Source organism: Sesamum indicum, linkage group LG6 (assembly GCF_000512975.1).
Source record: "Sesamum indicum cultivar Zhongzhi No. 13 linkage group LG6, S_indicum_v1.0, whole genome shotgun sequence".
Lineage (NCBI taxonomy): Eukaryota > Viridiplantae > Streptophyta > Magnoliopsida > Lamiales > Pedaliaceae > Sesamum > Sesamum indicum.
Genome location: NC_026150.1, coordinates 17,765,550 through 17,786,887, shown reverse-complemented (window position 1 = coordinate 17,786,887; position 21,338 = coordinate 17,765,550). Strand labels below are relative to the sequence as shown.

The 21,338-nt window shown below is 34.5% G+C and overlaps 3 protein-coding genes and 1 pseudogene across 4 annotated transcripts; 3 read left to right on the top strand and 1 right to left on the bottom strand.

Annotated features, from left to right (window-relative positions):
• LOC105165074 (premnaspirodiene oxygenase-like) lies at positions 1-1,866 on the top strand. Its single transcript, XM_020694218.1, has 2 exons — positions 1-903; positions 987-1,866. Exons 1-2 carry the CDS (start codon positions 214-216, stop codon positions 1,599-1,601), a joined length of 1,305 nt encoding a protein of 434 aa, XP_020549877.1. The 5' UTR covers positions 1-213; the 3' UTR covers positions 1,602-1,866.
• LOC105165073 (vetispiradiene synthase 3) lies at positions 4,081-20,386 on the bottom strand. 2 transcript variants are annotated; one of them, XM_011083945.2, is made up of 8 exons: positions 20,175-20,386; positions 19,732-19,996; positions 19,242-19,614; positions 18,945-19,163; positions 18,695-18,833; positions 18,346-18,591; positions 17,992-18,249; positions 4,081-4,378 (listed from the first exon to the last, which is right to left on the bottom strand). In XM_011083945.2, the coding sequence occupies exons 1-8, from the start codon at positions 20,292-20,294 to the stop codon at positions 4,319-4,321; spliced, it is 1,680 nt and encodes a 559-aa protein (XP_011082247.2). In that variant the 5' UTR covers positions 20,295-20,386; the 3' UTR covers positions 4,081-4,318. The 2 variants fall into 2 exon arrangements, with proteins under 2 accessions (XP_011082247.2, XP_011082248.1); XM_011083946.2 differs by lacking the exons at positions 17,992-18,249; positions 18,346-18,591; positions 18,695-18,833; ... (2 more) ...; positions 19,732-19,996; positions 20,175-20,386 and adding exons at positions 4,733-4,978; positions 5,082-5,220; positions 5,339-5,557; ... (1 more) ...; positions 6,116-6,380; positions 6,571-6,799 and having other exon boundaries at positions 4,101-4,636.
• Positions 8,122-10,033, top strand: LOC105164839 (cytochrome P450 71D95-like). The gene is made up of 2 exons (XM_011083633.2): positions 8,122-9,109; positions 9,195-10,033. Exons 1-2 carry the CDS (start codon positions 8,204-8,206, stop codon positions 9,807-9,809), a joined length of 1,521 nt encoding a protein of 506 aa, XP_011081935.1. The 5' UTR covers positions 8,122-8,203; the 3' UTR covers positions 9,810-10,033.
• On the top strand, positions 13,717-15,552 carry LOC105164837 (annotated as a pseudogene).

Below are 21,338 nucleotides of genomic sequence, written 5' to 3'. Positions count from 1 at the left end.
GAGCTTCAGTTACCATTTAACTTCACTGCTTCCATCATCCTCCTCTCCTTCATCTTCATCATAGTGAAGGAATGGAAGAAATCAAAATCAGTTAAGAAGAAAAAGTTGCCTCCTGGTCCCTGGAAACTCCCTTTGATTGGGCACTTGCTCCATGTTGTAGGTTCACTTCCTCACCATTCTCTTAGGGACTTGTCCAACAAGTATGGCCCTCTCATGCACCTCAAGTTCGGTGAAGTCTCGACCATCGTTGTTTCTTCACCTAAAGTGGCCAAAGAGGTGCTCAAAACTGTAGACCCCGCATGCGCTGACAGGCCACAAAGCCTAGCCAGTCAGATCATGTGGTACAACTATATCGACATTGCGTTTAGCCCTTATGGAGAGTACTGGCGGCAAATGCGCAAAATATGCATTTTGGAGCTTTTGAGTGTTAAGAACGTGCGTTCTTTCGATTACATCAGGAAGGACGAGGCCTCTCGTCTCGTTGAATCCATTCGGGCGAGCTCTGGGAGGCCAATCAACCTGACCGACAAGACTTTCTTGTTCACCAGTGCCATCACTTGCAGAGCTGCGTTTGGTAAAGTGTTGAAGGACAGGGAAACACTAATCAGCTTGCTCAAGGAAGCAGTTGTCTTGGCAGGTGGCTTTGATATGGCTGATTTGTTCCCTTCACTAAAGATACTTAACATCATCAACTGGAACAAGTACAAGCTTTTGAAGATGCGCAGCAAGATGGACGCAATTCTCGACAGACTAATTGACGAGCACAAAGATAACCTCGCGACATCAAAGAAAGGCAACGGGGAGATGGGAAGTGAAGATTTGGTTGATGTTCTGTTGAGATTGAAGCAAAGTGGAGAATTTGAGTTTCCAATAGCCAACAACAACATCAAAGCAGTCCTATTTGTAAGACGACATGACTGTTGATATATATATATATATATATATTCTCTCTTTGTGACAGAGATTTATAAATTGTTTTCTCACAGGACATGTTTTCTGCTGGAACGGAGACCTCTTCGACGACTGTTGATTGGGCCATGGCAGAACTAATGAGAAACCCGCACGTTCTGGCAAAGGCGCAGGCTGAGGTAAGAGAAACATTTAAAGGAAAGGAAACGATCGAAGAGTGCGATGTGCATGCGCTGAAGTACCTGAAATTGGTAATAAAAGAAACTCTAAGAATGCACCCTCCGATCCCTTTACTCCCAAGAGCATGCAGAGAGGAATGTGAGGTTGAGGGGTACACCATACCTCTCAAGGCCAAAGTCATGGTCAACACTTGGGCCATGGGAAGAGACCCCAACTATTGGCCTCAGCCCGAAAACTTCAAGCCCGAAAGGTTTGAGGAGAACTCCATTGATTACTTGGGAGCCCACTATCAGTATCTGCCATTCGGGTCGGGCAGGAGGATTTGCCCCGGGATGACATTTGGGTTGGCCAATGTGGAGCTTCCTTTGGCTCAGCTTCTGTATCACTTTGATTGGAAGCTTCCAAATGGAATGAAACCTAGTGACATGGATATGGCTGATGCTGAAGGAATTGCTGTCGGACGAAAACACAATCTCCTCGTCATTCCCACTCCCTATATACCTGAGAATTAAATCCGACCAAAGGTGGCGGCCCGAAATCTTGAGTACCATCTGATCTTTGGCGCTGGAAGAAATATATCTGTATTTAAATTAATTATTACTCGGTCGTTTAATGTTGTGAACATATAAAAGTAAGTGCAGTATTAAATAAGTATGATAGTGTTGTACTTGTTTCTTACAATGTAATCTATGATTTCTTTATTGAGGTTTTGTAGTTGTTTCACGTACCTCAGTAAGATGAGTGATTAATTCTTTTGTACAAGATTGATTAATTTTATTTGTGGGGTGCGTTGGTGTTCTTGAGGTGAAAGATTAGTACAAAATTAATTAATGGCGTGTGGCAAATATAACCATAGTGTTTGGATTCTTTTGAGTATTTTATTATCTTTTGTAGAGATAGAGACAGAAAAATAAAGATTAGTAAATATGTATTAGAGATAGTATGTATATTTGGATTTGTTTTAGGAGATAATTTAAAATAAGTATTGTATGTTTAATATTGTATTTTTGGAGACAAACGTTACTGTTTATTATATAATTATTGTCTAATCATGTCTTCTTATATATATTTATGTACATGTGTGTGTATATATATATGTATTATGTTAAAATAGTTAAAAACACCCAAATAAAAACAAACATAATACATATTTCTGGGGAATAAGAAGGTTGCTGTGGTACCAAGTAATTGTACAAACATAATTAAGTAAAGATGTTAGATTAAAAGGAAAACTAGACTCCTTTTTATGAGGTTTGATCTAATTATACGTAAGTCCTTCTTAAAAATTTACATTTAGTATCCATAAAATTTGCTTTCGTTTAACAAATAGGTTAATTTGTGAAAAATTATTGAATTTATTGATTTAAAAAAATGAATAAAAATACAATTATTGATATTTGTCAGACGGAAGCAAACTTTAAATATACGAAATGTAATTTTTTCAAATTATAGAGAGCTTATGTATAATTACACTAAATTTGAAAGGAAAAGAGTGTAATAATCCCTAGTTAAATCACTTTTCTTAATGCAGTAAATAAATAAGGAGAATCAATTTAATAATTAAGATGTATGGCTTTCGATAATAGATAGAAACATGGTACTAAATTATATATTTGTAATTGACCATATCACTAATTAAATCATTTCATGGAAAATGGACCTCTTATGTCAATGCATTGAATTAAGAAATTGGACGTACGTTCCGGTTCGAATTGTAAATATATATATATCGATTGCATTGAAGAGAAAAGCTACATAGTAAATGCATTATTATGTAGACTTGACTTAATTACGTTAATTATTAATGTAAAGTTAATATGACCCTGACAATATTTCCTTTTTTCCATGGAAATTTATATTTTATTTTGATCTTATATGATAGCCCAATTAAAATATTAAAAATTGTCGCTTTCTTTTTTCTTTATTTTAATCTTTTTGGATCAGTACATCCAACTTAAATCAGGCTGTCAACTCAATTAACCCAAGACATGTGGCTACAATTTTATCGCATATAATCAATTATAGTTATAAGAAAATTGGATACAAAATTTAGATTATTCACCACGAAAATTATTAGCATTATAGCTATGAATCATAGTAAATATTTATTTCACAACTTTTAATCGTAATAAATATTTTAGCTTCATTTGTAAAAATCACGATCAACAATCGTTTTGTAAGTGTGATTAATAATTATTTATTTTTAATTATGATAACTAATTATGATTAAATGCTAAATTTTTTCTGGTGCATGTACTATTACTGAAATTATTATAAATTTCCCTTTTTTGTACAATACAAGCTTTTGCATTTGAAATTATTTGAACATCTTTGTCCATCTTCTACGATTACGATTTCAACACGTCAATTTCAATATGGTCCATTTAATCAGGCACCTTAAATCTCAATCTTCATTTGTTCTTTCTTTATTTTTTATTACAACATGAATGAGGTGGAGAACTTATGTTTGAAACCAAGAATTCAAGTTTGAATGTAGTAAATTTTGAAGTAGTCCTGAATCATAAAAAATTCAAGTTTGAATGAAGTAGTCTTGAATCCAGACGTCATACATCTCCTATCTTGTTACCTAAATGATTACATCCAAATTACAATAATTGAAGTTTTAAAATATCTCAAATATTGTATTTAATGTAAAAATATACTAATAATGGTCATTAAAATTTGAGTGTGGTATTATTTTAGTAATTGATTTATAATTCATCACCCTTTTTTTTTTTTTTTCTCATATCTAAAATTTTATTCTACTTCATAATCTTTTAAAACATTTTTTAAGGGAAAAATTCTCAAAAAAATAAAATAAATAATATAATACTAGCATTTGTTAATTATGAATAAAATTTTAGGATATTGCTATATGTGTCAATTTATTTTTCTAACTTCTTTTTTTTTTTTTAAAAAAATAAACCAGTAGGTCTCAAATCAATCAAATAGATTATAATTGTGAGACTTTTTTCACTATTTAAAATTGAACTTTATGTTGGTCATATCAACAATAAAACTAATATAAAGTACATAAAAGTGTTCGACATAATTTAAAAATAAATATTCTATTTATTTTTTCAATCTAGAAAAAAAAAAGATGTGACAAACCTTTACATGGACATTCGATTTCGGTGATGCATTAATAAATATTAATCATCTACCTAACACATAAATGAATGAAGAAAACAAATTTGAATGAATTGGACAAAATAATTAACGTATGTGATTAGCAAGAAACTGGGCAGCTGCAAACATTGAAGGAATCGACAAGCAATCCAGTAATAAGGGGCTTCAACACTTTCTCGGGATGAGTATAGCCATCTTGATTGTGCTTGTAAACAACATCGATCAGTCGGGACAGATTCACAACTCTTTTCAGAACCTCCATTGAAACTGATTTTTCCTTCACACATTCCTCGTTCATATCCTTCCATGCATTCTCAGCAATGTTCTTAAATTCCTCCATTGCCTCTTCCTCGGATACTCCGTAGTCTTTCATGTAGCACTCGATCCCCGTCGCACTTTGTCCTCTTTTCTTCTCAATCTGTGAAATTATCCGACATGTCAGAATGAGATCAGAAGCATATATTTGTGTACGTGTGTTTTTGGTAATGAGTTTGAAATATTTTTATATATATACCTCGTAAGTTGCTACATCATCGACAATCCGGCAAATAGTGACATTAGCTACTTGAATTTTGGGTTTTCCTACAAGCCAATCGAAAGCTTCCTTTGTAACAGCGTTCATGCCGATGAAAGACGTGGCTGCCAGCAGGTAATATGTGCTGGTAATGAAGCCATTGGTCATATAATCAGCAAAGGGAGGCATGTATCCTTCAATGAACCACTTTGCCTCAATGTTGTAACTCCTCACTATCTCTTTCATCTGTTCAAAATGTACATGATCAGAACTATACATTAAGTTTTATTTTCTCGTACATAACATCATATTATATATTGAAATTAGGACAAGTGTTCATCACACGTACTGTTGCTTTTGCGTAATGAACAGCGAATGATCTTCCTTGTTGTCTTAATTCTTGCTCGTACTGATCATAAAGATCCAAAAGAACTGTATAGCATATCTTCATGTAGTCTGGGAGTCTATCCGTTTCCTTAATATCCCATCTGATAGATCAGAAACAGAAAAGAAACTATAGTTATATATATATAATTGATTCTGGTTAATCCAAGAAATAATTAGACCGGCAAGCTATATATAGGGTCATATCTATGTAATATGTACCTTTCTATTGCATCGGTGAAAATTTCAAGCTCGTCAATGGTACCATATGAATCATAAGTATCATCTATTACTGAGATCATGGCGATAGTTTTAGCCAGCATGACACGAGCACGTGAGTATTGAGGCTCAAAATACACCCCCAATGTCCAGAAATAGCATTCCACCACTCTATCTCTTGCATATGAAAGTTTGGAAACAAGGTCCAATTCCTTCCACCACCTGCATGCCAGCCACCAACCAGCAAGATTTAGACATGTAGTCAAATTAGAACCAAAACAAGCACATACCTAACTATTTAAGTACCTTGACAATTCACAGAGTTCTCTCCTATGCAGCATTTGCAATAAATTGAAGTCCAATTTTGCAAGCCTCAACAAGGAATCATTCTTTGATTCATATTCTTCGTAGACAGATATGTAATGACGTGCCTCCACCCTTGGGATGCCTCGTTGCAGGCATTGCTCCAAGGCATGTGCCACCTGTTCCTTGAAAGGAGAGCTCAAATGTGGAGCAATGGACTCAAGATGAGCAGTTGTGAAAGCAAGAGCCTTGTCCAAAATGTCTTCCTCTCGTGTTTGTAAATGGGCTGCTTCATATAGACTCAACAGACCCTTAGGGTCGGCCCTCAGTGAATTCTTGAATTTACCATCATTTTCCATAAACTTTTCGAAAATTCCTGTTTTCACAACGGCATTTATTAATATCGTCTTACAAGTAGGAATCTGTTAAAAAATAGAACATTTTGGCCAGCTTATTATACGGATTGAATTTAATTACCTGAAGAGATGGGATGACCATGTTGCCGTAGTAACCTAAAGTAAAGAGCAACAGTGTGTAAATCATCGCTTTCAAAGCTGGAACGCGCGTTGTAGAAGTTCAGTATCTGTTCTTCGATTTCTGTTTCAAAATGATATGAAATGCCGAGGCGCTCAATACTGTCTATCAAGTTCAGCTTTTCAGCCATATTTTTGTTGTGTGCTACAATCATCTTCCTGACCTTTTCCCTCAATAATTCAATTTCTTGTGCATAAAATTCGACAACCTGACGGGGCATAAGAACAAAATTAGTACATGATAGTTGATGTCATAAAGTCTACATTACTTAATTTCAGCTACTCCACAGAGATCAATTAGAAGGTTTGCATGCAACATGAGTTTTAATGATCAGTAGCAAGAACCGATAGATATACACGTACCGAAACAGGCTACAGGTAGGAAAATATGTATAATACCTGATTGTCAATGGAAACTGAAGTGAAAAGATCGCCCCATAGACTAGGTGAGAAGTTAGCCAACGGGCGAACGATCTCTTGTTGATAGTTTACAACATTTTCAACTGTAGCTGAGGCCATCATCTAAAATAATGTACTATAATTTGATAACTTTATCTAAGGGAAGAAATGGATTAATTCTGAAGCTGCTGAGTGTTGTGATTTCTAATGTTTGTTGCAATTCACAATGCCGGGAGCATTACGATCTTTTTATAGCGGTGAGTAATGTAAAATTTCCAACCTCGTGTCTTTGACAGGAATAAAATTTATGGATGCCCATTGTTTACCGCAACAATTGGGATCAAAGTCAGTTGATGAAGGATGCTTCCATGTCATTTCCATAATTACAAAATTTAGTGAGGTATTCAGTTCTAGATCATGACTTGGAAAAATTTCTGTCGTACATGGTTGGATGACAAATAGAATGTAATATACTATGTTGACTGGTAGAAGTCTCCAAATTCCTACTCTAAAGGGATTAATTTTCAGACAAGGAAAACTTATAACATGGGACTAATTTTCTGTTGTATGGAATGAGTCCAACTTTACAGGGTCCGCTAATCTTTTCCTCTTTGTTGAATATCTACATGCAAAATCATACTTACGTGAAATGCTTCTGATCAAAGCGAGTTTTTTAGTATATCTTTTTCTCAAATTAAAACTATTTTTGAAGAAGTTATGTACTAAAGCAACTGTTTTATCTCGACGAAAAATTGAATCAAGAGTGGGGGCGCCAGCACTGGTCACATCACTGACCCAATTTACAAGTTAGAAGACCTGATGAATTGTCAAGCCAAAGCTGGTCAAATTTTTCGTTGTAATTAAATTATGTTCTATGTTCTATTTTATACTGAGTATGCGTACCATGTATATAATTTTTTTTTAAATAAAATATATGACATCATCTTTATAATACATGTATGTTGAATGGAATAGAACATGACATATTATTTACAACAGAAAATTCAATCACTGTCAAATAGGCTGTGGCACTGTGCTTTCTTTACAATAATTGAAATTTTGGTTTAACTAAAAATTTGGTAGGCTTCCTGTCAAAAGAAAAAGAAAAGAAAGAAAGAAAAATTGGTAGGCGAAAATAATGGAAGGGTTTATTTGATTAAAAATCCAATTAAAAAACATCTTAAAATAGCAAAGTTTCAATTTATCTGTTGAAAAAATCTGTTAAACTAAGAATTTAATTTTTGAATTTCAAATTCCTATCAGGAATACAAGGGAATGAAATAAAATGAGTAGTAACTTAGAAAGTGAAGGGGATAGAGAGTAAGAAATAGCGAAAACTGAAAATTCAATTAAGATGGCCATCACTCCGTCAATATAATTGAAGTCATAGGAATGGTTGAAGTCTCCGAAGATCAGCCAACTGAGACAAAAAGGAAACGAACTCTCAAGTCTAATTAAAAAGATTAAAATATAGGGGACTGATCCAATCAGAGATCATACTTTTCTTATCCTTGTAAATCCTACACTATAAAGATTGTGCAGGCTTTTCATCAAACGCACACAAGAACTAAGATCTAATTGAAACGGAGTTGGTATACATCTGTTCCAATCTAATATCCTTCCCTGAATATACATGCGAGAGCAGGTGATGGAGATCCAGCTGCCCTTTAGCTTCACTACTCTCCTGCTTTTTTCATCTTTCATCTTTTTACTAATCAGGGCATGGGAGAAACTCAATTCTCCCAAAAAATACGAGAAATTGCCTCCAAGCCCGCCAAAGCTGCCGGTGATTGGGCACCTCCACCACTTGGTGGGCGGGCTGCCACACCATGCACTCAGGAGAGTAGCCCAAAAGTACGGACCCGTCTTGTATCTGAAGCTTGGAGAAGTTTCAGCAGTCGTGATTTCATCACGGGAGGCTACTAAGGAGGTGGTCAAACTTCAGGACCCTGCCTGCGCAGATAGACCCGAAAGCATCGGCAGTAAGATCATGTGGTATGATTACACTGATATCGCCTTCAGTGCCTACAACGAGTACTGGAGGCAAATGCGTAAGATATGCATATTGGAGCTTCTCAGCGCTAAGAATGTCAAATCTTTCGGGTCCATTAGGCAGGATGAGGTGTCCCGTCTTATGAAATCTCTTCAGTCCTCTTCTGGACAAGCCATCAATCTGACGGAAAAGGTGTTCGCGTTCACGAGTTCCATCACCTGCAGGGCGGCGTTTGGTAAAGTGATGAGGGATCGCGACGTGTTGATAGCCATGTTAAAGAAGGCGGTTACCATGGCCGGGGGATTTGAGTTGGCTGATCTGTTTCCCTCTTCCAAGTTGCTGCATGTTCTCAGTTGGAACAAATACAAGCTGTTGCGGATGCGGCGGAAGCTTGATACAATTCTTGATGCCATCTTGGAGGAGCATAAACTGAAGCAGAGTGGAGAGTTTGGTGGTGAAGACATTGTCGATGTTCTTCTCAGGATGCAGAAAACTGGAGAACTCCAATTTCCCATCACTAATGACAACATTAAAGCCGTCATTTTTGTAAGAATCCATATACGGCTGACTCGATTCAATACATATATAGCCTTCTTCTTTGTTAACTAATTAACAATGATTTTATATACAGGACATGTTCTCTGCCGGAACTGAAACATCATCAACTACCATCGATTGGGCCATGGCAGAACTAATGAGAAACCCTCGGGTGATGGCAAAAGTACAAGCAGAGCAGAAAGAAGCCTTTAAGGGAAAGACGACGGTGGAAGAGAGCGACGTGCAGGCTCTCAAATACCTGAAATTGGTGATCAAAGAAACATTCAGGCTGCACCCTCCAATCCCATTGCTCCCAAGAGCATGCAGAGATGAATGCAAAGTTAATGGGTACACAATTCCTCTCAAATCCAAAGTCATGATTAACATCTGGGGCATGGGAAGGGATCCCGAATATTGGCACCAACCCGAGACCTTCCAACCCGAAAGATTCGACAACAATTCCATTGATTTCTTGGGGAATAACTTCGAATACATTCCATTCGGGGCAGGAAGAAGGATTTGCCCGGGTATGAATTTCGGGTTGGCGAACGTGGAGCTTCCGTTGGCAAAACTTCTCTACCACTTTGACTGGAAGATGCCGAAAGGAATGACTCCAGATGACATAGACATGACGGAAGCGGAAGGAATTGCGGTCTCAAGAAGGAATGGTCTTGTCTTGGTTCCCTCAATATACACTGCTTCCACTTGACAACTCACGACTCTTCACTGCTGGGAGATATTGCCGCATAAAATAAAATAATTATTGGTGTTATTACAAGTAAACAGATGATGTATTTTTAATCATAGGTCAATTTCAGTTAATTTGTTGCCTACAATACACTTAATTCATAAAAAATACATATAATTTTTTTAAAAAAAAATCAACCATAAGTATAGTATTATAATACATGCAATCCAAATTTTATAGGATTATTTTTTGTTTCAGTTCAACTTAATTCAAACTATATCTTTACACCACTGGCATTGTTCATACCCCCAACAAATTACTATACTATAATGTTGGGGCTAAATTTTAGTTTAACACCTTTCCTATTCAGTAATTATACTATTTTGGTTAAGCTAATTGTACGTCTAAATTATTTATTTGTTATTATTATTAAAAACAGAATTTCACTCCTAAAAAATGAGCAAAGATCATTAATTAATTTTGTGTAAAATATTCTTCACTTTTATATAATTATGATGTAGGTATAATACCGAATCATGTGTTAATTATAAAATGGCCGGAGTAGCCGCTTTCTCCTGAACTTGGTAGTTTCAATAAAATATGCCCCTATTAAAATATTTAATATTAATAATTTTTCTTATAAAAAATTATTTTGTATTGATAATAATTATTAAAGTATATTAGGGTCAGCATTCCAAGATTTGATCCAGTACTGGACTGGATGGGCAGCCTCTCAATTTTCAGTGTCACTGTAGTCATACGATGATGATTTGTTTCCGTTTGCCAGGACAAAGAATCAGACAAAATTATGGATAAAATAATGTTGTGGTGAGTGATGGAAGAACACTGATATGGGCATGCACCGTGCACTCTATCTTTTATATTATCTTATAATTTATTAATTAATTAACCATCACTCATATACATAAACATATTTCCGTTTATAAATTGTTTTTTGCTTCTATTTCCAGTAAAAGAAGTAAAATAAACCCCAGAATATATAAAACCTCAAGAAAGAATGCACTATGTTTGTTTTCATTTCCAACTTATTTTCGAGACAAGTCAAAACATACCCAATGTTTGTCATTATTCAAAAACACCTTATTTATGTGTTTTTAACTGTTTTAGCATAAAAAAACATACATATATATATATACACACATATATACGTAAATATATAAAAAATACATGATTTGACAATGAATAGTATTTTTTATCTCCAAAAATACAACATTAAACATATAATACTTATTTTTAATTATTTCCAAAAACAAATCCAAACATACATACTATCTCTAACACATACTTATTTATCTTTGTTTTTCTCTCTCTATTTCTACAAAACACAACAAAACACTCAGAATACGAATCCAAACATTATGATGATCTTTCTATAATTACAATCCTTCCAACTGAGAATGGATGAATCTTCACTGCTTGGGACGTCCTCTCATAAAATAAAATAATTTCTGTTATTTGTTTTATTTTTTAATATGACAATCCTCAGTTGTTTCGATTGCGTTTTCAATTGTGCGTTTATTTCACTTTTTAATTTTTAAAATAGTGATTAAAATAAAAATATTTTTGTTATATATATTTTCATTTAATATATATTGAACTATGATATGTATTGATATGGCATCACCATATTTCAATATAAAAACATAATTTTATTAATTAATACAAATATTTTTTCATTTTATACAAATGTAAACGAAATTGATAACATATATTTTTGCCACTTAAAACCGAAAATTAGAAATAAAAACACAAATATTAATTGTGATGTCAACTTCCCTTGACTGGTTGAACTGTGGACATACTTTCCATTGTTCTCTTTCCTGCTTTTAGATATAATAAGATCAGTCAATTGATTAAACATAATTACAAGAAAAACACATCATGTGTTTTTATCATCAGTGTCAATTCTGTAGAAGATGCATCCAATTCCCAGTTGCAGCAGAAGCAGAGCTCCATTGACGATGATGAGGTTGCAGCACTCTGCTTCTATTTTATTCTCTGTAATCGTTTTTCTTCAGTTTTACACTTTTATTAGTTTTAAGCAATTTTTACTTTTTAACACTTTTACACGCTGGCATTCATGCTGGAGTAGGCAGGTAAAGTAGTTAGCTTTTCTTCTTCATTTTAACTGTGTATATATTTATGCAGTTTTGCTATAACTAGATTAGTTTTTATCAGAAATAGAAAACTGATTTCTCCCACCGAAATGTTCACCATGAATTCTGCTACTTTGTTGGTGAATTTCATCTTTTAACAAATTCTAAGTGTCTCAATCAATTTTTTGCGTGCAATAAATACCTTTAGCATTGGGATGATCAATTACATATATAGCAAAGTATAAATTTCATAACATTGAGATAATAAAATATAAAAATAAATATAATTCGAATAGCTAATTCACCCTTAACATCAATAATTATAACAGGACAAGATCCACCGTGCTGCTTGATTTATATACGTAAGAAAGATATCCAAACAATAAAATCTAATAATTTCCATTGTGCACGAAAGTGTTATGATGATAATACATTCTTTTGAAAGAGGAAAACTTCATTCCCTTTGAAAGAATTAATTAATTAGAAGAAAATCATCCCTGAATATTTCTTTTTAAATTTGTGGGTAACTTGACGTAAACTATGAATCACCAAATGCAATTTAGATGATTTATATCCCTAATCCTAATATCATGCTTCAGGTATGCTCATTTTCATTCATTTTTTTCTTAAAAAAAATTATGTAATTTTTAATTTTGTATACGAATACATGGTACCCTAACTAATACCATCGATCATTGCAAGAGTACTTCATAAATTACTAATTAATACAATTATAACAGTAAATATTATTATTTGACTAAAAAATTATGTAACAGGTTATTAGTAATTGATTTAACAGTTGTTGATGTTATTTTTTCAAGACTTCAAACCTATACGCAAAAGAAATGTTAAAGGATGGAGGGTAAACATCAAGAATAAGCTTAAATGTCATGTTTGAAAAGACCAGGAGCTAAGAGGCGGGCTCTGAAAAAACTTGAAAGGAGTTCTGATCAGTGTCAATTCAATAAACTTCGGGATTATGCAGAAGAATAGGTCAAGGAGAACAAACTCTAGATCCACTATCATTTTAGGGAGATATCATGAAAATTGTGAAAATAGATGGAGATGATTATCATTTGAAAGGATCACATAGGGGGGTTTGGCTCACTGTTGTCGGGCTAGACCCAACAATAATTTATACCCAATTGTATATGCAGTGGTCCAGAGGGAGTTTAGAGACACTTAGGAATGATTTTTGACTGTGTTGAAATATGATTGAAATATTTAGAAGGAAACTCAATGCACTTTTGTGTCAGATAAACAGAAAAATGCTCCTAAAAGCATTTTATATTGTTTTTCCTCACTTTGCACCCAAATTCTATGTCAGACATATACACAACTTTAGAACAACAGGGTTTAGGTATCTTGCACATAAATATGCATTATGGAAGGCAACAAGAACAAGTACAGTGGTGAATTTAAGCTGAGGGTGGAAGAGATGGAATAGTTAGATTAGAGGATATTTGAAAAGTTTAATGATAAAGCCACCACATGGATGAATCACGCTAAATTGAACTTTCGAAATGTGATATGTTACTATAATAATTGTTATGAAAGCTTCAATGCAAATATAATAATGAAAGAGATAAACCTATTTTTATTATGCTTGAACCAATAAGTACATATATCATAAAAAGATTGCAACATGATAAAGATAAAGCATTTAAAAAGTGGAAAGCAACATTGTCCCACAAAAAAATGTTATTGCAAAAATATTTTGACATAATCGGTGATTGCCTCTACTTACTTTCTAAATGCGATTGATGTGTACATATATGTATATATATATATATATGACAATCATTCATACATCTAGCACAAAAAAACATAAAAAAAAGATCAACTGTAGTATGAATTAATCTTCCATTTGAATGATTCATGAATTGAATACAAATCAATCCAGCTGTAGTATGAATTAATTTTCATACAAGACTAGAGCAGTAATGGAGATCCAGCTGCCCGTCAGCTTCACTACTCTCCTGCTTTCTTCATCTTTCATCTTCTTACTAATCAGAGCATGGATGAAGCCCAAGTCCCCAAGAAAATACGAGAAACTGCCTCCAAGCCCGCCGCAGCTGCCAGTGATTGGGCACCTTCACCACTTGGTGGGCGGGCTGCCACACCACGCACTCAGGAGAGTTGCCCAAAAGTATGGTCCCGTCTTGTATCTGAAGCTTGGAGAAGTTTCAGCAGTCGTAATTTCATCGCGGGAGGCCACTAAGGAGGTGGTCAAAGTTCAGGACCCTGCCTGCGCTGATAGACCCGAAAGCATCAGCAGTAAGATCATGTGGTATGATCACACTGACATCGCCTTCAGTGCCTACAACGAGTACTGGAGGCAAATGCGTAAGATATGCATATTGGAGCTTCTCAGCGCTAAGAATGTCAAATCTTTCGGGTCCATTAGGCAGGATGAGGTGTCCCGTCTTATGAAATCTCTTCAGTCATCTTCTGGACAAGCCATCAATCTGACGGAAAAGGTATTTGCGTTCACGATTTCCATCACTTGCAGAGCGGCGGTTGGTAAAGTGATGAGGGATCGCGACGTGTTGATAGCCCTGTTAAAGAAGGCGGTTACCATGGCCGGGGGATTTGAGTTGGCTGATCTGTTTCCCTCTTCCAAGTTGCTGCATGTTCTCAGTTGGAACAAATACAAGCTGTTGCGGATGCGGAGGAAGCTTGATACAATTCTTGATGCCATCTTGGAGGAGCATAAACTGAAGCAGAGTGGAGAGTTTGGTGGTGAAGACATTGTCGATGTTCTTCTCAGGATGCAGAAAACTGGAGAACTCCAATTTCCCATCACTAATGACAACGTTAAAGCCGTCATTTTTGTAAGAATCCATATACGGCTGACTCGATTCAATACATATATAGCCTTCTTCTTTGTTAACTAATTAACAATGATTTTATATACAGGACATGTTCTCTGCCGGAACTGAAACATCATCAACTACCATCGACTGGGCCATGGCAGAACTAATGAGAAACCCTCGGGTGATGGCAAAAGTACAAGCAGAAGTAAGAGAAGCCTTTGACGATGGTGGAAGAGAGCGACGTGCAGGCTCTCAAATACCTGAAATTGGTGATCAAAGAAACATTCAGGCTGCACCCTCCAGCCCCATTGCTCCCAAGAGCATGCAGAGATGAATGCAAAGTTAATGGGTACACAATTCCTCTCAAATCCAAAGTCATGATTAACATCTGGGGCATGGGAAGGGATCCCGAATATTGGCACCAACCCGAGACCTTCCAACCCGAAAGATTCGACAACAATTCCATTGATTTCTTGGGGAATAACTTCGAATACATTCCATTCGGGGCAGGAAGAAGGATTTGCCCGGGTATGAATTTCGGGTTGGCGAACGTGGAGCTTCCGTTGGCAAAACTTCTCTACCACTTTGACTGGAAGATGCCGAAAGGAATGACTCCAGATGACATAGACATGACGGAAGCGCAAGGAATTGCGGTCTCAAGAAGGAATGGTCTTGTCTTGGTTCCCTCAATCTACACTGCTTCCACTTGACAACTCACGACACTTCACTGCTGGGAGATGTTGCCTCATAAAATAAAATAATTATTAGTGTTATTATAATTAATTATCTTTTCAATATGGTAATCTCCACTTTCTCTTCTTCTTTTCTTCTTTTTTTTGCAAAAACATCTACTGTTTTCTTTGGTGAATAACAGAAAATTCTTATTAAAATTTAATTTAATCCAACTAAATTCATTACACTTATGTAATTAGTCATTTTTTTTTTACTATACCAACCACACTGCAAATTCATTGTATTTTGTTTAGGTTTAGGTCTTAATACCGGAAATTAATGTTAAGTAATTGTTGTCAACTTAACTTGACTGCTCCAACTGTGTACATACTTCTCTTTCCTGCTGTTAGGAATAATAAGAGTAACAAGTTCAGTCAATTAGTTGAATATAATTATAAGAAAATTAAACAGATCATGTAAAAAATCATAGGGTCAATTTCAATCAATTTGTTGCGTGCAATACACTTAATTCATGGGCTAAATTTTAGTTTAACACCCTTCCTATTGAGTAATTACACTATTTTAGTTAAGCTAATTGTACGTCTAAATTATTTATTTGTTATTATTATTAAAAACAGAATTTCACTCCTCAAAAAAATGAGCAAAGATCATTAATTAATTTTGTGTAAAATATTCTTCACTTTTATATAATTATGATATAGGTATGATACCGAATCATGTGTTAATTATAAAATAGTCGGAGAAGCCGCTTTCTTCTGAACTTTGTCGTTTCAATAAAATATGCACCTTACTAAATTAATATTAATAATTTTTCTTATAATTAATTTCTTGAGGAGGTTGATGTTGGTAGGGCATCCAAAAAGTTGTATAACTATTAATTAATATGCCACTAATTTCCATCGTGCACGAAAGTGTTATGATGATAATTAATACATGCTTTTGAAAGAGGAAAACTTCATTCCCTTTGAAGGATTAATTAATTAGAAGAAAATCATCCCTGAATATTTCTTTTTAAATTTGTGGGGAACTTGACGTAAACTATGAATCACCAAATGCAATTTAGATGATTTATATCCCTAATCCTAATATCATACTTCACGTATGCTCATTTTCATTCATTTTTATTTTTTAAAAAAATTATGTAAGTTTTAATTTCGTATACGAATACATGATACCCTAACTAATACCATAGATCATTGCAAGAGTACTTCATAAATTACTAACTAATACAATTATAGCAGTAACATATAATTATCTGACTACAAAATTATGTAGCAGGTTGTTAGTAATTGATTTAACAGTTGTTGATGTTATTTTTTCAAGACTTCAAACCTATACGCAAAAGAAATGTTAAAGGATGGAGGGTAAACATCAAGAATAAGCTTAAATGTCATGTTTAAAAAGACCAGGAGCTAAGAGACGGGCTCTGAAAAAACATGAAAGGAGTTCTAATCAGTGTCAATTCAATAAACTTCGGGATTATGCAGAAGAATAGGTCAAGGAGAACAAACCCTAGATCCACTATCATTTTAGGGAGATATCATGAAAATTGTGAAAATAGATGGAGATGACTATCATTTGAAAGGATCACATAGGGGGGTTTGGCTCACTGTTGTCGGGCTAGACCTCAACAATAATTTATACCCAATTGTATATGCAATGGTCCAGAGGGAGTTTAGAGACACTTAGGAATGATTTTTGACTGTGTTGAAATATGATTGAAATATTTAGAAGGAAACTCAATGCACTTTTGTGTCAGATAAACAGAAAAATACCCCTAAAAGCATTTTACATTGTTTTCCCTCACTTTGCACCCAAATTCTATGTCAGACATATACACAACAACTTTAAAACAACAGGGTTTAGGTATCTTGGACATAAAAATGCATTATGGAAGGCAACAGGAACAAGTACAGTGGGTGAATTTAAGCTAAGGGTGGAAGAGATGGAATAGTTAGATTAGGAGATATCTGAAAAGTTTAATGACAAGGTACCACATGGATGAAATCATGCTACACTGAACTTTCGAAATCTGATATGTTACTTTAATAATTATTATGAAACCTTTAATGCAAATATAATAACGCAAGAAATAAACCTATTTTTATTATGCTTGAACCGATAAGTACATATATTATAAAAAGATTGCAAAAAGATAAAGATAAAGCATTTAAACAGTGGAAAGCGACATTGCACACATTAAAAAGTTATTGCAAAAATATTTTGACATAATCGGTGATTGCCTCTCCATCCAGGCCAAGGACAACTACTATCAAATGTCTTACAATACTTACTTTCTAAATGCGATTGATGTGTACATATATATATATATATATATGTATATATGACAATCATTCATACATCTAGCACAAAAAAACATAAAAAAAAATCAACTGTAGTATGAATTAATCTTCCATTTGAATGATGCATGAATTGAATACAAATGAATCATTTAACTACTACATATAAATGAATAAAAAAACAGAATAAATTTTGACTGGATCATACAAAATCATATACATGTAATTATCAAGAATTTTGAATACTGAAGGAATCGACGAGCAATCCAGTAATAAGGGGCTTCAACACTTTCTCGGGATGAGTATAGCCATCTTGATTGTGCTTGTAAACAACATCGATCAGTCGGGACAGATTCACAACTCTTTTCAGAACCTCCATTGAAACTGATTTTTCCTTCACACATTCCTCGTTCATATCCTTCCATGCATTCTCAGCAATGTTCTTAAATTCCTCCATTGCCTCTTCCTCGGATACTCCGTAGTCTTTCATGTAGCACTCGATCCCCGTCGCACTTTGTCCTCTTTTCTTCTCAATCTGTGAAATTATCCGACATGTCAGAATGAGATCAGAAGCATATATTTGTGTACGTGTGTTTTTGGTAATGAGTTTGAAATATTTTTATATATATACCTCGTAAGTTGCTACATCATCGACAATCCGGCAAATAGTGACATTAGCTACTTGAATTTTGGGTTTTCCTACAAGCCAATCGAAAGCTTCCTTTGTAACAGCGTTCATGCCGATGAAAGACGTGGCTGCCAGCAGGTAATATGTGCTGGTAATGAAGCCATTGGTCATATAATCAGCAAAGGGAGGCATGTATCCTTCAATGAACCACTTTGCCTCAATGTTGTAACTCCTCACTATCTCTTTCATCTGTTCAAAATGTACATGATCAGAACTATATAATAAGTTTTATTTTCTCGTACATAACATGGTATTATATATTGAAATTAGGACAAGTGTTCATCACACATACTGTTGCTTTTGCATAATGAACAGCAAATGATCTTCCTTGTTGTCTTAATTCTTGCTCGTACTGATCGTAAAGATCTAAAAGAACTCTATAGCACATCTTCATGTAGTCTGGCAGTCTATCGATTTCCTTAATATCCCATCTGATAAATAATCATCAGACATGGAAGAAATTAAATTTGTTGATCAGTTCCGGTTAATCCCAGAAGTAAGACAGGCAAAGTTTAGCATGGTAATGGTATAATTATGTATACCTTTCAACTGCATCTGTAAAAATTTCAAGCTCGTCAACGGTACCATATGAATCATAAGTATCATCAATTACTGAGATCATAGCTATAGTTTTAGCCAGCATGATACGAGCACGAGAATATTGAGGTTCAAAATACACTCCCAATGTCCAAAAATAGCATTCCACCACTCTATCTCTTGCGTATGAAAGTTTGGAAACAAGATCCAATTCCTTCCACCACCTGCGACCCAACCAACAAGATTTAGATACGAGTTAGAACCAAACAATCCTAATACCTGTATCATTAATTCTTAAGTACCTTGACAATTCACTAAGTTCTTCCCTATGCAGCATCTGCAGCAAATTGAAGTCCATTTTTGCAAGCCTCAACAAGGAATCATTCTTTGATTCATATTCCTCATAGACAGATATGTACCGACGTGCCTCCACCCTTGGGATGCCTCGTTGCAGGCACTGCTCCAACGCATGTGCTACTTGTTCCTTCAAGGGAGAGCTCAAATGTGGAGCAATGGACTCAAGATGAGCAGTTGCAAAAGTGATAGCCTCGTCTAAAATACCTTCTCCGCGTGTTCTTAAATTAGCTGCTTCATATAGACTTAAAAGACCCTTAGCGTCACCCCTCAGTGAATTCTTGAACTTACCATCACTTTCCGTAAACTTATGAAAAATTCCTGTTTCCACAAATTGCATGAAATTAGGATAACTTCACAGGTACCATTCCTAAATTAAAAGGTGTCTATAGAACAGAAAATTTTGGCACTTATATTATATGGACTGAGTTTAATTACCTGAAGAGATGGGATGACCATGTTGACGTAGTAACCTAAAGTAAAGAGCAACAGTGTGTAAATCATCGCTAACAAAGCTGAAACAGGCGTTGTAAAAGTTCAGAATCTGTTCTTCGATTTCTCTTTCAAAATGATATGAAATGCCGAGGCGCTCAATGCTGTCTATCAAGTTCAGCTTTCCAGCCATATTTTTGTTGTTTGCTACAATCATCTTCCTGACCTCCTTCTTCAATGATTCAATTTCTTGGGCATAAGATTCTACAACCTGTCGTGGGGGCATAAGAACATAGTAATTATTATATGATAGTTGATGTCATAAAGTCCATCAGTTTTAATGAATGTCATATATCAGTTTTGATGGTTTGCATGCAACATATATCAGTTTTAATGAATGTCATAGCTACGTACGTACTCAAACAGTAGGGAAATACGATGATATATACCTGAGTGTCAATGGGAACTGAAGTGAAAAGATCACCCCATAAACTAGGTGAGAAGTTGGCCAACGGGCGAACGATCTCTTGTTGATAGTGTACAACGTTTTCAACACTAGCTGAAACCATTGTTGGACTTATGATTTTCCTAATATTAGAATTCGATCAGAACCTTAATCCAAAGGAAGAAATGAGGTTTTCTGAACCTGATGAGTGGTATGTTTGCTGCAATATTGCAATATGGGGGACGGATCAGATAGATGTATTTATAGCCGTGACAAGCGCCGAGGATTTCCAGGGCTGTTTTTCTCGAGGAATAAATTGTGGTCCGAATTCTCTTTACGCTTCTTGAATTTCAAACTCAGGGGATGAACGATGCTTCCATGTTCTTTCTGTCGCCTCCAAATTTCAGATTTTAAGATGCACTGCGCTGGTCAATTCTATATCACTTTCAAAAACTACAAGGATATATATTTTGGTTATACTTAATTATTTAAAATATTTTATAAATTCGTAGATTTTATAAAATATTCTTAGAGTTTAAAAGTATATTAAATTTTATTTGACAAATAAAATTTTAAAATGTTAACTTGAATAAAATAAGATAATGGAGTTTATACAATAATTTTATAATTAATATGATTGAAATTAAAAGAGTTTGTATGTTGAATTGACTAATCCTAAAACTAAGTTGAGAAATAATCACTTTCTAAAGGAGCTTATAAACTTGACATCTTATTTTAATTTGAATCTTATAAACTTATTCTCTAAAAATTTTACCAAATATTTTATAAGATTTCTCAACATTTTTATGGGATAAAATGTTCTTTTAGTCCCATAAAATAAGGACAAAATTCATTTTTGATACCACAATTATTAGACCATAAAATTCATAATTATGTAATTTTAGTTCCAAAAAGTCATGTGTGTTGTGGTTTTTGGATTGAAAATGCATTATTTGGAACTAAATGAGCATTGTAAATCACATTTTTTTGGACTAAAAAGATGTGATTTTAAATTTTATGGAACTAAAAGTGTCATCTTGTAATTATAGTAACAAAAAAAATTCTACCCTTTTTTTATGGGTCTAATAAAATATTTTACCCTATCTTATGACATATTTTTACTTGAGATAAAAATAGTTGTAATTTTTATGAACTCAATTAAAGTTTT

Bases quoted from the DNA above. Each gene is read 5' to 3' on its own strand.
- LOC105165074 (XM_020694218.1), top strand. From the start codon at position 214: ATGCACCTCAAGTTCGGTGAAGTCTCGACCATCGTTGTTTCTTCACCT. The intron at 904-986 runs GTAAGACGACAT...GTTTTCTCACAG, and splicing joins ACATCAAAGCAGTCCTATTT to GACATGTTTTCTGCTGGAAC.
- LOC105165073 (XM_011083946.2), bottom strand. From the start codon at position 6,693: ATGATGGCCTCAGCTACAGTTGAAAATGTTGTAAACTATCAACAAGAG. The intron at 6,381-6,570 runs GTATTATACATA...ATGCCCCGTCAG, and splicing joins CAGTTTCCATTGACAATCAG to GTTGTCGAATTTTATGCACA. The intron at 6,015-6,115 runs GTAATTAAATTC...TTGTGAAAACAG, and splicing joins TGGTCATCCCATCTCTTCAG to GAATTTTCGAAAAGTTTATG.
- LOC105164839 (XM_011083633.2), top strand. From the start codon at position 8,204: ATGCGAGAGCAGGTGATGGAGATCCAGCTGCCCTTTAGCTTCACTACT. The intron at 9,110-9,194 runs GTAAGAATCCAT...TTTTATATACAG, and splicing joins ACATTAAAGCCGTCATTTTT to GACATGTTCTCTGCCGGAAC.